The sequence below is a fragment of the Capricornis sumatraensis genome, chromosome 4 (assembly GCF_032405125.1).
Source record: "Capricornis sumatraensis isolate serow.1 chromosome 4, serow.2, whole genome shotgun sequence".
Classification (NCBI taxonomy): Eukaryota; Metazoa; Chordata; class Mammalia; order Artiodactyla; family Bovidae; genus Capricornis; species Capricornis sumatraensis.
The window spans coordinates 120,986,915-121,001,488 of record NC_091072.1 but is presented as its reverse complement, the minus strand read 5'-3'; the positions used below and the strand labels follow the sequence as shown (position 1 = coordinate 121,001,488).

Genomic DNA, 14,574 nt, shown 5'->3' with positions numbered 1-14,574 from the left:
AAAGAAGAGTAAGCAGAGATGGGATATACAGACATATCTTGTTTTATTGTGCTTTGCTTTATTGAGTTTTATAGATATTACAATTATTTTTTAACAAATTGAAGGTTTGTGGCAACTCTGTGTTGTTAGATGATGGTTAGCATTTTTTAGTAATTAAATATTTCTTTTAATCTTTATTTGTTTATTTTATGCCATGTACAGCACGTGGGATCTTAGTTCCCCAACCAGGGATGGAACCTGGGCCCTCTGCATTGGGAGCATGAATCTTAACCACTGGAATGCCAGGGACATCCCAGTAGTAAAGTATTTTTAAATTAAGGTATGTATACTGATTTTTTAAAGACATACTGCCATTGCATATTGAACAGACTGTAGTATAATACAAACATACTTATGTATGCACTTGGGAAACAAAAAAATTTGCGTGACTTGCTTCACTGCAATATTCACTTTATTGCAGTGGTGTGGAACTGAATTTACAATATATCTGAGGTATGCCTGTCAACAGGAGACTGAGTCTTAGAGATGCTGAATTTCTGCCCCAGTCCTTGAGGCCATGGTTCCTGGTGTATTTCTTTCACTTCCACAAGTGGCTATCAACATCTCAGCCACAGGAGTCACTTGGTTTAAGGAAGTTTGGAAGTCCCAGCCATGGCAATCAGAGAAGAAAAAGAAATATAAGGAATCCAGATTGGAAAAGAAGTAAAATGGTCACTTTCGCAGATGACATGATACTACACATAGAAAATCCTAAAGATGCCATCAGAAAATTACTATAGCTAAATCAATGAATTTCGTAAAGTCACAGGATACAGAATTATTACACAGAAATCTCTTGCATTTCCATAAACTAACAATAAAAAATCAGAAGGAGAAACTAAGGAAACAATCCTGTTCATCAATGCAACAGAAAGAATAGAATACCTAGGAATAAAACCTACCTAAGGAGACAAAAGACGTGTATGGAGAAAACTATAAGATACTGATGAACAAAATCAAAGATGATATAAACAGATGGAGAGATGTATCATGTTCTTGGATTTGAAGAATCAATATTGTAAAAATGACTATATTACCCAAAGCAATCTACAGATTTAATGCAATCCCCATAAAATTACCAATGGCATTTTTCACAGAACTAGAAAACATTTTTTTTTTTACAATTTGTATGGGAACACAAGAGACCCCGAATAGCCAAAATAATCTTGAGAAAGAAAAATGGAGCTAGAGGAATCACATTCCCTGACTTCAGACTTTACTACAAAGCTACAGTAATCAAGACAGCATGATACTGGCAAAAAAGCAGAAATACAGATCAATGGAATAGGATAAAGCCCAGAGATAAACCCACACACCTGTGGTCACCTTATCTTTAACAAAGGAGGCAAAAATATACAATGGAGAAAAGACAGCGTCTTCAATAAGTGGTGCTGGGAAAACTGGACAGCTACATGTAAAAGAATGAAATTACAAAACTTCCTAATACCATACCAAAAATAAACTCAAAATGGGTTAAAGACCTAAATCAAAGGCCAGACACTATAAAACTCTTAGAAGAAAACAGGCAGAATACTCTTCGACATAAATTGAGCAAGATCCTTTCTGATCCACTTCCTACAGTAATAACAATAAACAAGTGGGACCTAATTAAACTCAAAAGCTTTAGCAGAGCAAAGGCAGTCATAAACAAGATGAAAAGATAACCCTCAGACTAGGAGAAAGTATCTGCAAACAAAGCAACTGACAAAGCATTAATCTTCCAAATACAAAAGCTCCTCAAGCAGCTCAAAATCAAAAAAACAAACAAGCAAATCAAAAACTGGGTAGACGACTTAGACATTTCTCCAAAGAAGACATACAGATGGCCAGCAAGCACACGGAAAGATGCTCAACACTGCTCATTATTTGAGAAATGCAAATCAAAACTACAATGAAGTATCACTTCACATTGGTCAGAATGGCTATCATCAAAAAATCTGCAAACAATAAATGCTGGAGAGGGTGTGGAGAAAAGGGAACCCTTGTGTACTGTTGGTGGGAATGTAAATTGATACAGCTATTATAGGGAACAGTATGGAGGTTCCTTAAAAAACAAAAAACACCATATGACCTTGCAATCCCACTACTAGGCATATACCCTCAGAAAACCATAACTGAAAAAAACACATGTACCCCAATGTTCACTGCAGCATTGTTTACAATAGCCAGGACACGGAAGCAATCTAAATGTCCACTGACAGATGAATGGATAAAAAGATGTGGTACATAGACATAGTGGAATATTACTCCACCACAAAAAGGAATGAAACTGGATCATTTGCAGGGATGTGGATGAACCTAGAGTCTGTCATACAAAGTGAAGTAAGTCAGAAAGAGAAAAACAAATATCACATATTAATATATATATATGGAATCTAGAAAAATGGTACTGATGAACCTGTTTACAGGGCAGGAATAGAGACAGAGATGTAGAGAATGGATTTGCAGACACAGTAGGGGAAGGAGAGGGTGGTGTGAATTGAGAGAGTAGCACTGATATATACACTGCCATATTCACACCATCTGTAAAACAGATAGCTAGTGGGAAGCTGCTATATAGAGCACAGGGAGCTCAGCTCGGTGCTGAGATGACCTAGGGGGTGTGAAGGTGATTCACGTTGTGATACTGCAGAAACTAACAGAACATTGTAAGGCAATTATACTCTAATTAAAATAAATAAGCAAAAACATGTAAAAAAGGAAGTTTGAATTGTGTACCTGTCATGTACACAATGAAGTGAAACAGTCCTAACCTAATCTGCCACACTAAGAACTCTGCTGTACATGGTAAGGCAATGGGAGCTATAGAAAAATTTGCTGTAACATATTTCATTGCATTCTAGTTTATTTGCTCATCTGTATCCCCTGCTAGATTCTAGGTTTCTTAAGAATTTTCTCATTCATCTTTGAAAAACTCTCAGTGGCTAACATAATCCTTTATAAAAACTTGGCATTTGATGTGTATTACTCTGTGATTATGGGTTTTCCAGGTGGAGCTAGTGGTAAAGAATCTGCCTGCTACTGCAGAAGACACACGAGATGTGGGTTCGATTCCTGGGATGGGAAGATCCCCTGGAGGAGGAAATGGCAACCCACTCCACAGCTCTTGCCTGGGAAATCCCATGGACAGAGGAGCCTGGAAGGCTACAGTCCATGGGGCCACAAAGAACTGGACACGACTGAGCACGTGTGCATGCACACACACAGTGTGATTAATTATGGAGATAAGATAAAACATCTTACCATAATAAATTCCCTCCGTTATCATCCAAACAGATTCCCTCAAAATGTGAACTGTGAAACTAGAGAAAAGATCAAAAGGCAGAAGATATCCCAGCTTCTTCTGGGCTTGTTCTTTTGGTTACATATCTATTTGGTTTCTTTTAATCTTTAGACATAAAGGACAATGATTATTTTCAAGTATATGTAAGAAAGCCTGAGACACACACTGTGAGAGGAGTTAAGACTGACATTTCCTCTTCCTCCATGCATTTCTATTTCCTCCTTGTTTAGCTGGCACCTGACAGTCCAGGAGAGAAAACATTTCAAGCACCTTTTTCATCCCAATATTTAGAAATGCTAATTAAACTAACTTCTTTTGTAGCTATTCTTGTGGCAAGATAATCTATCCCTTTAGGTTTTGTTGCCTATTTAAAAACACCAGGTTCAAAACTTTTTTTTTTTTAACCACGTCATTAAATTATATTTTTGTCAACTGAAAAATAGCATGTAGCCTGACTTAAATCCTGTGAGACAGGGAATTCCAGTCTGCACGGGCTTGTAGGTGTTCGGATTGGATTTCCAGTTTACCTATCGGAAATGATATGCTCTCTCTCCTGAGCTACTGTGGGTAGCTTCTGGAATCAAACATGTCAGGAAAAACAATACTCGTTTCTATATTGTGCTTCTAGTACTTAGAGTGATCTTTATAATTTTTAACTGTATTTCCAGGTAATTGGGTAGAGTTTAAGACAGATCTGGATGCAGTATTTAGAGTCAACAGAGAAAATGTTGAGGGAGGTGTAGAGTGGCATTACCTTAGGCATCCTGTGACATTGTAGAATATATCAAAATCAAGCAAACCATTTGCTTTGGGGTAGTCTCCTTCTGGCCACCCCGAAAAGGGGATGATGATATTCTCAGTGAGGATAAGCAAGGCTTCTGTTATCATGAGATTCTTAAGTTTGTCATTAGAGGACAAATTCCACAGCAAACCTAGAAAAGTAAAGAGTACCATCAAAACAGTGCAGGGCTAGGTCAAAATGACTGCTGAAAAGGTCAGTTAAGACCATCATCCTTAGATCCATGGCTGGTTATAAAAACAAACAAACAAACAAAAAAACAAGGTGGGGGGGATGGACCTTTTCACAAGGGAAAGAACCTGTTTAGACTTCGTTAGATGCCAATGGAAGCTGTCCCATAAGAACAAATAAAATATATATAAAACAAAGAGAACTTAAAATGTGAAACTATACATATTTAAATTAATCAAGAACATAAATGAATGCCAAAAATTGTTATTACTATTCTCTTAAAAGATCCTACCACAAAGCTGACCTCATTAGGATAATAAATTTTGGGCTCATCAACAGGAAAGCTTGAAATGATCCTACTGTAATTAAGAGTTCAACATTTTAAGACTCATATTTTTCTCCCTTAGATACATATCTAAGAATATCTCTGCCTGCCTCCTGCTTCCCTACTACCCACAACTCCCACCAGACATTCACTTTCCGATAACAGCAGGAAAAACCTGTAGAAAGCCTTTGCCTATGCCTGTCAAGAGTAGGCTGATCAATATCACCAATGAATATTTATTAACTCCTACCCAATGGTAAACTTTATGTCCTCCCAGAATTTATGCTGGCTCTGCTGCTGCTGCTAAGTCGCTTCAGTTGTGTTCGACTCTGTGTGACCCCATAGATGGCAGCCCACCAGGCTCTTCTGTCCCTGGGATTCACTAGGCAAGAATACTGGAATGGGCTGCCATTTCCTTCTCCAATGCATGCATGCATGCTAAGTCGCTTCGGTTGTGTCTGACTCTGTGTGACCCCGTGGACAGCAGCCCACCAGGCTCCCTTTTCCACAGGATTCTCTAGGCAAGAATACTGGAGTGGGCTGCCATTTCCTTCTCTGATGCTAGCACTACCTCATCTTATATTACAGTTTGGCAGAGAAGGAGAGATAAGAGTATTTACTCTACTTGCCAACTTGCAGGGGCTAAGCATTGGTCTAAGACTGGTACCACATTTACTCACTTAACTTTCCTGTCCTCTTGAATCCCCTCAACCCCTGATTAAAAAGAAAGGCCGTATCAGCCAACCCAGGAAGAAATTAAGATAACAGAATACTGTACTTCCCAGGACATCCACAGGGACTGAAGCTGAGTATTGAGAGAGAATACAAAGTTGCATGTATTTACATTTAGGATTTGTTTTTCTCACAAATTTGGTGCTCAAATGCCTCTGATCCAGTGGAAGGACTATATACCTACTGCTTGCTATTCCAGTGACTCCCAGCAGGTGTCAAGTTCCTGTGCCATCATTCATTCTTCAGTAAATTACTATAACTCACCATCATCCAAGAAAGCGGAAAGAGAGAGGGGACAGAAAGAGAATTTTCTTCCTATTCATGCCCCACTGCCCAGTCAGTAATTCTTACTTCTTAAATTTATTGCTTTGTCTGCATGAAGAACAGAGAAGCATAGATACACAGGGCAGTCCACTTTATGAATAAAGCAAACATGTTGGTCTCAGATAAATTATGTGGAGATATTACCTCCCCTAATATTAATGACAGAAATACTAGTCTGTGATTAAAGCTTAGTAGTTAATCAACCATACTTGTATCTGGCCCTTCAATTAGAGCATTCTAGGCCTGATGTAGTCTTTTGGGGCTTAAACAGTTTACTTAGCTGTGTATAAGTAACTAATTTTTTATTTAAATCACCAAATATCCACCACAGCTTACACCTAGCTTCCATTAGACAAAGCAATGTGGGGTCTAGTGTTTCATGAGGACCAGAATTCTGGCTGATGAGGTCTCTTCCTGATTAAACTTGCATTTGGGGTTAGCAGTGTCACTCAGCCACAGGCTTTGCAACACAATGACTTCATTGGTCACACCTCATATTAAGAGGCCCTGGAAAGGGAGAGACAGAATAAAATTCCAGAGAACTCCTAAGGTGGCTGAAAACAACTGAAAGGCAGATCTGAGGTTGAGTTTTGGTTACTAAGCTACAAAAGAAAGCTGAAGAGAAAAGAGAGAAAAGGAAAATAAAAGCTTCCTGTTCTAAATAAGCAAACAAATTAACAGTCTCTGCCTGCCAGAAGCTTAAAAATGTGAAACATAATGGCATTTCCTCTCTTTAAAAAGGACCACACAGAGCACTCAAAGGGAAAGTATACCTTACAATAAAACCAGAGAGGATTAATTTGAACAAAGGGAATGGAATTTTCTTCCAACAGTCAATGTCCTTTGTAGTTTGGCATGCTATATTATTACTACAGAAGTATATGGTTTGGGGAGTTTCAGTATAATTTTTGAATTTTTAATGTAAGATATTGTACAGAAATGTTATGCTTGCCAAATTTATGTATGATACAAAGCTAGGAAAGAGCTTAAATGTTCACTAGAGATTCAGGATTGTACATCCTTACACACACCATCACACACATACATACAAAATCAGTAAATGACCAATTACCAATTGGGAAAAGGTATATGACAATACAGGACAAAGGTTAACTACCATTAATATAAAAAGTTCTTATAAATCTTTAAAAATTAAATTATTAGTAGAAAAATTAACCCAAAGCTCAGTCGTGTCTGACTCTTTGCGACCCCATGGACTATACAGTCCATGGAATTCTTCAGGCCAGAGTACTAGAGTGGGTAGCCTTTCTCTTCTCCAGGGGATCTTCCCAACCCAGTTATCGAACCCAGGTCTCCTGCATTGCAGGCGGATTCATTACCAGCTGAGCCACAAGGGAAGCCCAACCCAAAGTGAAAAGTGTCTAATACATAATAAGAACGCAGGCTCTCTAGTAACTTAAAAAAATGCATTATTTATCAACTACATATCATTTTCTGTGGCTACAGGAGGCAAAACCAGAGCAATGAGTGGAAATTCCGAGGAAGATTTTGGCTCAGTGAAAGTATAAACTTCTAAAAGAACTTTGAAGAAAACAGAAAGATCTGCTTGTAAGATCCAGCCTTATCACTGGAGCCAACAAAAATGAGTTCATCTTTTATGAAAATATCAACAAGGTGCTTTATCTCAAAACTAGAGTATTAGAAGAGAATAGCAGCAGCAGCAGCAGCAGTGGCAAATTAGAATCACGTACTCTTGGGCCACACCTGCAATTTTTTTTAGGCATACTCCTAAAAAATTTGACTAAGCCTGACTCTCAGGATGGATTCCAGGAATTTACATTTTAAAAATGATTCACATTTTTGGCGTTGGGAAATTAATGGTTTAGATGACCCTGAATAGATGTCCCTTTCAATGATTACATTCTGTATTCCCTGATACTGCATTACATTTGGGGTTTAGATTTTCATTTGCTTTAACTTTCAGTCAGTTTATTCATAGTACCTTAATTTCTATTATTACAGTTCTTTATTGTAGGTGTACTGTCTGTAATTTTCTGTCACTAAGCTATCTTTCTAGCCAAAAATAAAGAACAGGATTCTGGTAAGGGGTATAATTTGAACAATTAGCAATTTTAAGTGAGAGAATGATAACTTGCATTATTGAGAAACTTATTGCCAACTGATATTTATAAAATATAGTTACTGAATAAAGGGATCTAATAGATATTAAACCCCAGCTTTATTAATATTGCCCTTAGGACCAGAAATAAAGTTAACCAAATCTGTATAATGTTAATAGCAAAACATAAATTTTATGATTAAATCTTCAAGGAGCAGCAGGAGGAAAAGTGATTCTTTTTAAATTTATATTTCAAAATGATCACAGAATAGGAGGAATGTGTTTCTGTAATTTCCCTTACATGGATCATTCCTTCTTTAACCTAACTTTTGTAAAACTTATCAGGAATATCATATTATAACATAGGTCATTTATTTGAAAATAAATCTCAAGAGAAAGAAATTCAAGAAGGTAAAATGGTTGTCTGAGGAGGATTTACAAAGAGCTGAGCAAAGAAGAGAAGTGAAAGGTAAGAGAGGAAGGGAAGGATATACCCCACTGAATGCAGAGCTCCAAAGAATAGCAAGGAGAGATAAGAAAGCCTTCTTAAGTGGACAATGGAAAGAAATAGAGGAAAACAATAGAGTGGGAAAGACTAGAGATCTCTTAAAAAAAATCAGAGATACCAAGGGAACATTTCATGCAAAGATAGGCAAAATAAAGAACAGAAATTTGAGGACCTAACTGAAGCAGAAGATATTAAGAAGAGGTGGCAAGAATACATGGAATGGTACTAAAAAGGTGTTAATGATCTGGATAACCAAGATGGTGTGGTCATCTCACCTAGAGCCAAACACCCTGGAGTGTGAAGTCAAGTAGGCCTTAGGAAGCATCACTACCAAAAAAGCTACTGGAGGTGATGGAGTATCAGCTGAACTATTCCTAATCCTAAAAGATGATGCTGTTAAAGTGCTGCCCTCAATATGCCAGCACATTTGGAAAACTCAGCAGTGGCCACAGGACTAGAAAAAGACAGTTTTCATTCCAATCCCAAAGAAGGACAATGCCAAAGAATGTTCAAACTACTATACAAATGCACTTATTTCACATGTTAGTAAGGTAATGCTCAAAATCCTTTAAGCCAGACTTTTAACTGTATGTGGACTGAGAATTTCCAGATGTTCAAGCTGGATTTAGAAAAGGCAGAGGAACCAGAGATCAAATTGAAAACATCCGTTGGATCACAGAAAAAGCAAGAATTCAAAAAACATCTTCTGCTTCATTGACTATGCCAAAGCCTCTGACTATGTGGATCACAACAAACTGTGGAAAATTCTTCAAGAGATGGGAATACCAGACCACCTTACCTGCGTCCTGAGAAACCTGTATGTAGATCAAGAAGTGCCGGGGTCCAGCTCCAGCAGATCCAGGGAAATTCGAAGGGAAAGACGGCGTAAGGGAGGAAAGCTTATTTATTTAGAAATATAAGATCAGATTAGGAAGAAATAGTGTAGTAGGAAAATTAAGTGGAGAAAAGAGGCTGAATAACTTGGTTTATGTGGAAAGCCAATAAAGTTCCAGACAAGGAGCTTGCACCATCTACATTAGGCCACTGGCATCCTCTTGAATAGTGGGGGGTGCCCCACCTTGGGCTCCCTCTCTCGTGGATCTTAGAAGCCGGGGCAAGTAAGTAGACACGGCGAGCCTCCATGCCCCAGATGGGAATTCAGCCAGAAAACAGAGTAAAGAGGAGACACGGGGAAACCAGTCCTTCCAATGACTGTCCCAGCCTCTATTGTCTAGAAAGGCCTTTTATACCTTTTTGATTGTACATAGACATCAATGGGTAATATAAAGTTATGCAGCATCAGCAGCCCTGACTCTTATCAAAACCAGGCTTTCTCTCTGCATACCTAATTGTATACACAAGTCTTAGGTGATTTATATCATCTTCTAGCCAGAGGGCCAATTAACATTTTACAGCCTTTTTTCTGATAAGGGTTTGTCAACCAGAAGACTTATTTGTGTTGATCTTCCCAAAGTCTGGTGCCACTCTCAGCACTAAATAAAGTTACATTCTTACATAGCAAGGACACAAGAAGAGTGCAGTGATATATAAAAAAGAAAAGTAATTAACTCAAAAGTCTAGTGTTGCTAACATCAAAACTACTATATTCCTATTTCTATATCCCAATTACATTGATTAATATCCTTCAGGTGCCTAAAAGATAAAGAATATGGAGGCCTGGCAGCAGTCATTGAGTCAACAGTGAAAACCTGTCACCAATATGATTTTTAGCTCTTAGAAAAGGCTCTGTATCTTAAGATGCTTTAAGCTTTGTGCCTCTTGTGGTTGGGGGGCTGTAAACAATCCACAAATTGTAAAAGTCTCTAACTGTCAGGCAAGTTAGAGAGCCATCAGAAGGGTTTGAGCTGAGACACTCCTTTGGCAGGAGACTGTGAACTGAAGCCCTGAGTTAACTCTTTCCAGAGAAAAGTGGTGGTGTGCAGGCAGACTCTGGTTTTTGGGGGGTAGATATTCAGAACTCAGGGGGAACCCCTGAAGCTAGATCACACCTTTGTGTTTTGTCTGGCTTCCTGCCTCATGACCACTGCCACAGGTGGGATTCCTCACGCTGGCTCCCGGCAAAGAAGCAACAGTTAGAACTGGACATGGAATAATGGACTGGTTCCAAATTGGGAAAGGAGTATGTCAAGGCTGTATATGGTCACCCTGCTTATTTAAATTCTATGCGGAGTACATCATGTAAAATGCCAGGCTGGATGAATGACAAACTGGAATCAAGACTGCTGGGGAAAATATCAATAACCTCAAATATGCAGATGACACCACCCTAATGGTAGAAAGTGAAGAGGAACTCAAGGGCCTCTTGATGAAGGTGAAAGAGAGTGAAAAAGTTGGCTTAAAACTCAACATTCAGAGAACTAAGATCATGGCATCTGGTCCCATCAATTCATGGCAAATAGATGGGGAAAAAAAGGAAACAGTGACAGACTTATTTTCATGGGCTCCAAAATCACTGTGGATTGTGACTGCAGCCATGAAATTAAAAGACACTCACTCCTTGGAAGAAAAGCTGTGACAAACCTAGACAGCATATTGAAAAGCAGAGACATCACTTTGCTGACAAAGTCAAAGCTATGGTTCTTCCAGTAGTCATGTAGGGATTTGAGAGTTGGACCATAAAGAAGTTTGTGTGCTGAAGAATTGATGCTTTCTACCTGTAGGACTGGAGAAGACTCTGGAGAGTCCCTTGGACAGCAAGGAGATCAAACTAGTCAATCCTAAAGGAAATCAACCCTGAATATTCACTGGAAGGACTGATGTTAAAACTGAAGCTCCAGTACCTGATGCGAAGAGCTGACTCATTGGAAAAGATTCTGATGCTGAGAAAGATTGAAGGCAAGAGGAGAAGGGGGCAACAGAGGATCAGATGGTTGGATGGGATCACCAATTCAATGGAGATGATTTTGAGCAAACTCCAGGAGATAGTCAACTGCTGCCAAAGGGAGCAACTTTGGACACTTTGATACAGCAAAACACTCAGATAATACTGGACTCACATCTAGGCTTTGTTGTTTTCCTAGCTGTGCAACATTGGGCAACTCATGTAACCCCCTGAGTCTTACACTAGTCATATGCAAAGAGTCAATAATACCATACGTTATGGAGCTGTCAGGAAGAACAGAGGTAAAAAATGGAAAGTTCAAGGTTATGGCTAGGCATAGATGTTAAGGAATCTGCCTATAATGCTGGAGACTTGGGTTTGATCCCTGGTTTGGGAATGATTCCCTTGACAAATGGAATGGCTACCCACTCCAGTATTGGCTGGAGAATTCTATGGACAGAAGAATCTGCTAAGCTATAGTCCATGGGATCGCAAACAGTCAGATACGACTGAGCCCATGATAGAGGCTCAATTAAAAAAAAAAAGATGTTTACAAAACAGACAAGATTCATATATATGGCTACTCATTTTAGGTTTCTAAACAAAGATATAAACATGTCTAAATTAAGTTAACAATTTATTTTTGAGGCCCACAAAGCACTTATTTAGCACTTCTATTAATAGAGCTAAAGGAAGTTATTTAGCAGTGTGACTCACTCAGTCGTGTCCGACTCTTTGGGACCCCATGGAGAGTATCTCACCAGGCTTCTCTGTCCATGGAATTCTCCAGGCAAGAACACTGGAGTGGGTTGCCATTCCCTTCTCCAGATCTTCCTGACTCAGGGTCCAAACCCAGGTCTCCTGCATTGCAGGCAGATTCTTTACCAACTGAGCCACCAGGGAAGCCTGTTATTTAGTAGGATTTGTATCAGACATTCAAGTATCAACTCAGTTAAATGAATATATAACGAGCACTTGCTGGTAGGGATGTTTGGCTTATACTAGAAACTCTGAAAACTGCACAAACTCCATTTCTCAGCTCTGTAGATTATCTAAAGAAGACTGAATGATATCTATTGCATGAATACCACAGAATAGTCTCGGTCCTTAGTTTCCTTCTTTCTACACAAAAGAAGAGGAAGTTCACAAACAACAGATTATTTCCTTTACAAACACTTCTTCCTAAGTTTTCTGGCTATCATGTACCCTAACCTTGATCACTTTATTACTGAAGATTCCTCTAGATGAACAGCAGCTTCTTTGCTCTACTAGCGATTTTCACTATGCTGGGAATAACTTTCATTCTCTTTCAAAACACTAGTCCAAAGTCTATACCTCTTTTAAGGTCCACAATGAGACATATCTCCTTCATGAAGTCCTTTCTGACTGTATGTATCTGATTCTCTTTTGTGTTCACTACTGTAGTTTAACGAAGAAAATGTTAGGTTCTAAACATGAGGTTTGTTTTGTGTGTGTGTGTGTGTGTGTGTTTTACGGCCAACCATTGTGTAATTGTTCATGCTTTAGTAGATGGAAAATAAGATTCACAACCTCTCTAGTCTGTGATGTGCCTTGCTTGACACTTGAAGGCTGCTCTCTGAATGTTGGCTGAATGAATGAATGAATGAATAAGTGAGATGACTCTTAATTTCTGAGGTACTTTAATATAAGTTTTGGATATGCAAGGAAATCTCTCATAGGACATGACAGCATGCTGGCAGGAGGGTAGTAGTATGCTGCAACTCTCCATACAGTTTTATACATTTACAAAGCTTCATGTAGTTTTACAAAATTGAACTATATCAAGATAGAAAAATGTGATATTTTGAGATACAAATGGGTAGAGAAGATATAATGACAACATTTTTATAGGAAAAAAGACAACTGTTGTATAATAAAAGATAGCCGAAGTGCAACAGATATTCAGTTCAACTTAAACAATATTTATGGAGCACCTCTTTTAGATAAGTATGAACACTGTCAACTATATCACTAAGAAAAACTTTTATATATTAAAAAGGGTTAACTTCTTTGGACTTACTTTATCTGTAAAACTGAGATTTAGTACCCAATACCTCAAAATACCTCAAAACTAAGGTTTTTGTGAGAATAAATTAAAAATTTCTACTACCTAGGACACTGAAGATACTTAAAAGTTTCCCCAAGATAATATTACTAATGATTATACTCAGTAATGGTTTCTTACATTCTTTGTAATGAGTTTAGGGAGCTTCAGCAGAGAGCTGATGAATCATTTTCAATGAGTTATTTTCTATCATATGCACTATTCCTTTAAACAAAATTAAGCCATGTTTCTCCATGCTTCAAGAATTATTAAAAGCATTACTTTATTTCTGATTATTTTAGTTTTCCAATCCACACAGAGAAAAGAGATATTTATTTTTCCAAATCAGTATTTAAATAGAAATATGAAATGGAGAACTGAAAAACATATCTAGTCATGTTTTCTTTTTAGGAGGTCAAGGGACAGGGAAGTTAGGAAGCTGGTATTGACAGGGGTCCAGGTGATGAAAGGTGCATAGAATTTTTAATTCAAACACATCTGGCTGGGGTGCACTATGCTACCCCTGTTAATAGTAAGCATTACCTGTTATTTGCTTCTTAGTCTCCAAGTCTCTGGTTTGCTTTAACACCTGGAGCAGCCGAGGTACTCCACTGAGTTCAGCTACCTCCAATTTATTGTCATTATCTTCAAACACCAAGTTTCTCAAGGCTCCACACACGGCTCGCTGGATATCTTCATTCTGAACTTTTAGGAGCTGTAGAAACTTGGGGATGCCATGAAGCTGATAGACCTGGGAAGTAGATGCATACTTCAGATACTTATTAATTTTTATTTGATAGAAAGATATTCAATGTAATGTGAATGAACAGATGAAATTCACTGAATTTGCTGATAACTACCACCAATCAATGTGTGGTGCAACCTGACACTCCAGTGTACAACACACCCCCAGCTCTAAGGCAGTAACTCTCATCAGGGGTTCAGGATAAATCTGCAAAGTTAAGACTGAAACCTAGGGAAAAAACTGAAGGGCACAGTTAAGTGATAAAGGCTGAATAAATGATAGTTAAGTGGATGTGGTTGCTGTTTAGTCAGTCATGTCTAACTCTTTTGGGACCCCGTGGGACTGTAGCCCACCAGGGTCCTCTGTCCAAGGGATTTTCTAGGCAAGAATACTAGAGTGGGTTGCCATTTCCTTCTCCAGGGGATCTTCCGGACCCAGGGACTGAACCTGAGCCTCCTGTACCGTATGCAGATTCTTTACCACTGAGCCACCTGGGCAGCCCAGTTAAGGGGACAGAAAAGCCTTAATCACCATAAAGATGAAGAGAACTAGGAATCCAAGAAACAGAGAAAGTTTTATGGAAGAATACCATATTACATGAATTTGTTTTCCAGGACAGAGCTATACAGTCGATATATACAATAGAAATCACCTCCATCAG

At 38.5% G+C, this 14,574-nt stretch overlaps 1 protein-coding gene across 2 annotated transcripts in view; it reads right to left on the bottom strand.

The window, feature by feature from the left end:
• The window catches only part of PKP2 (plakophilin 2), a 91,229-nt gene that overhangs the window by 27,645 nt on the left and 49,010 nt on the right, over positions 1-14,574 (bottom strand). For both annotated transcript variants that reach the window (XM_068970513.1, XM_068970514.1), the window contains exons 5-6: positions 13,712-13,919; positions 4,077-4,254 (exon numbers count right to left, since the gene is read on the bottom strand). In XM_068970513.1, the coding sequence (XP_068826614.1) occupies positions 4,077-4,254; positions 13,712-13,919 (386 nt within the window). The remainder of the gene's footprint in view (positions 1-4,076; positions 4,255-13,711; positions 13,920-14,574) is intronic.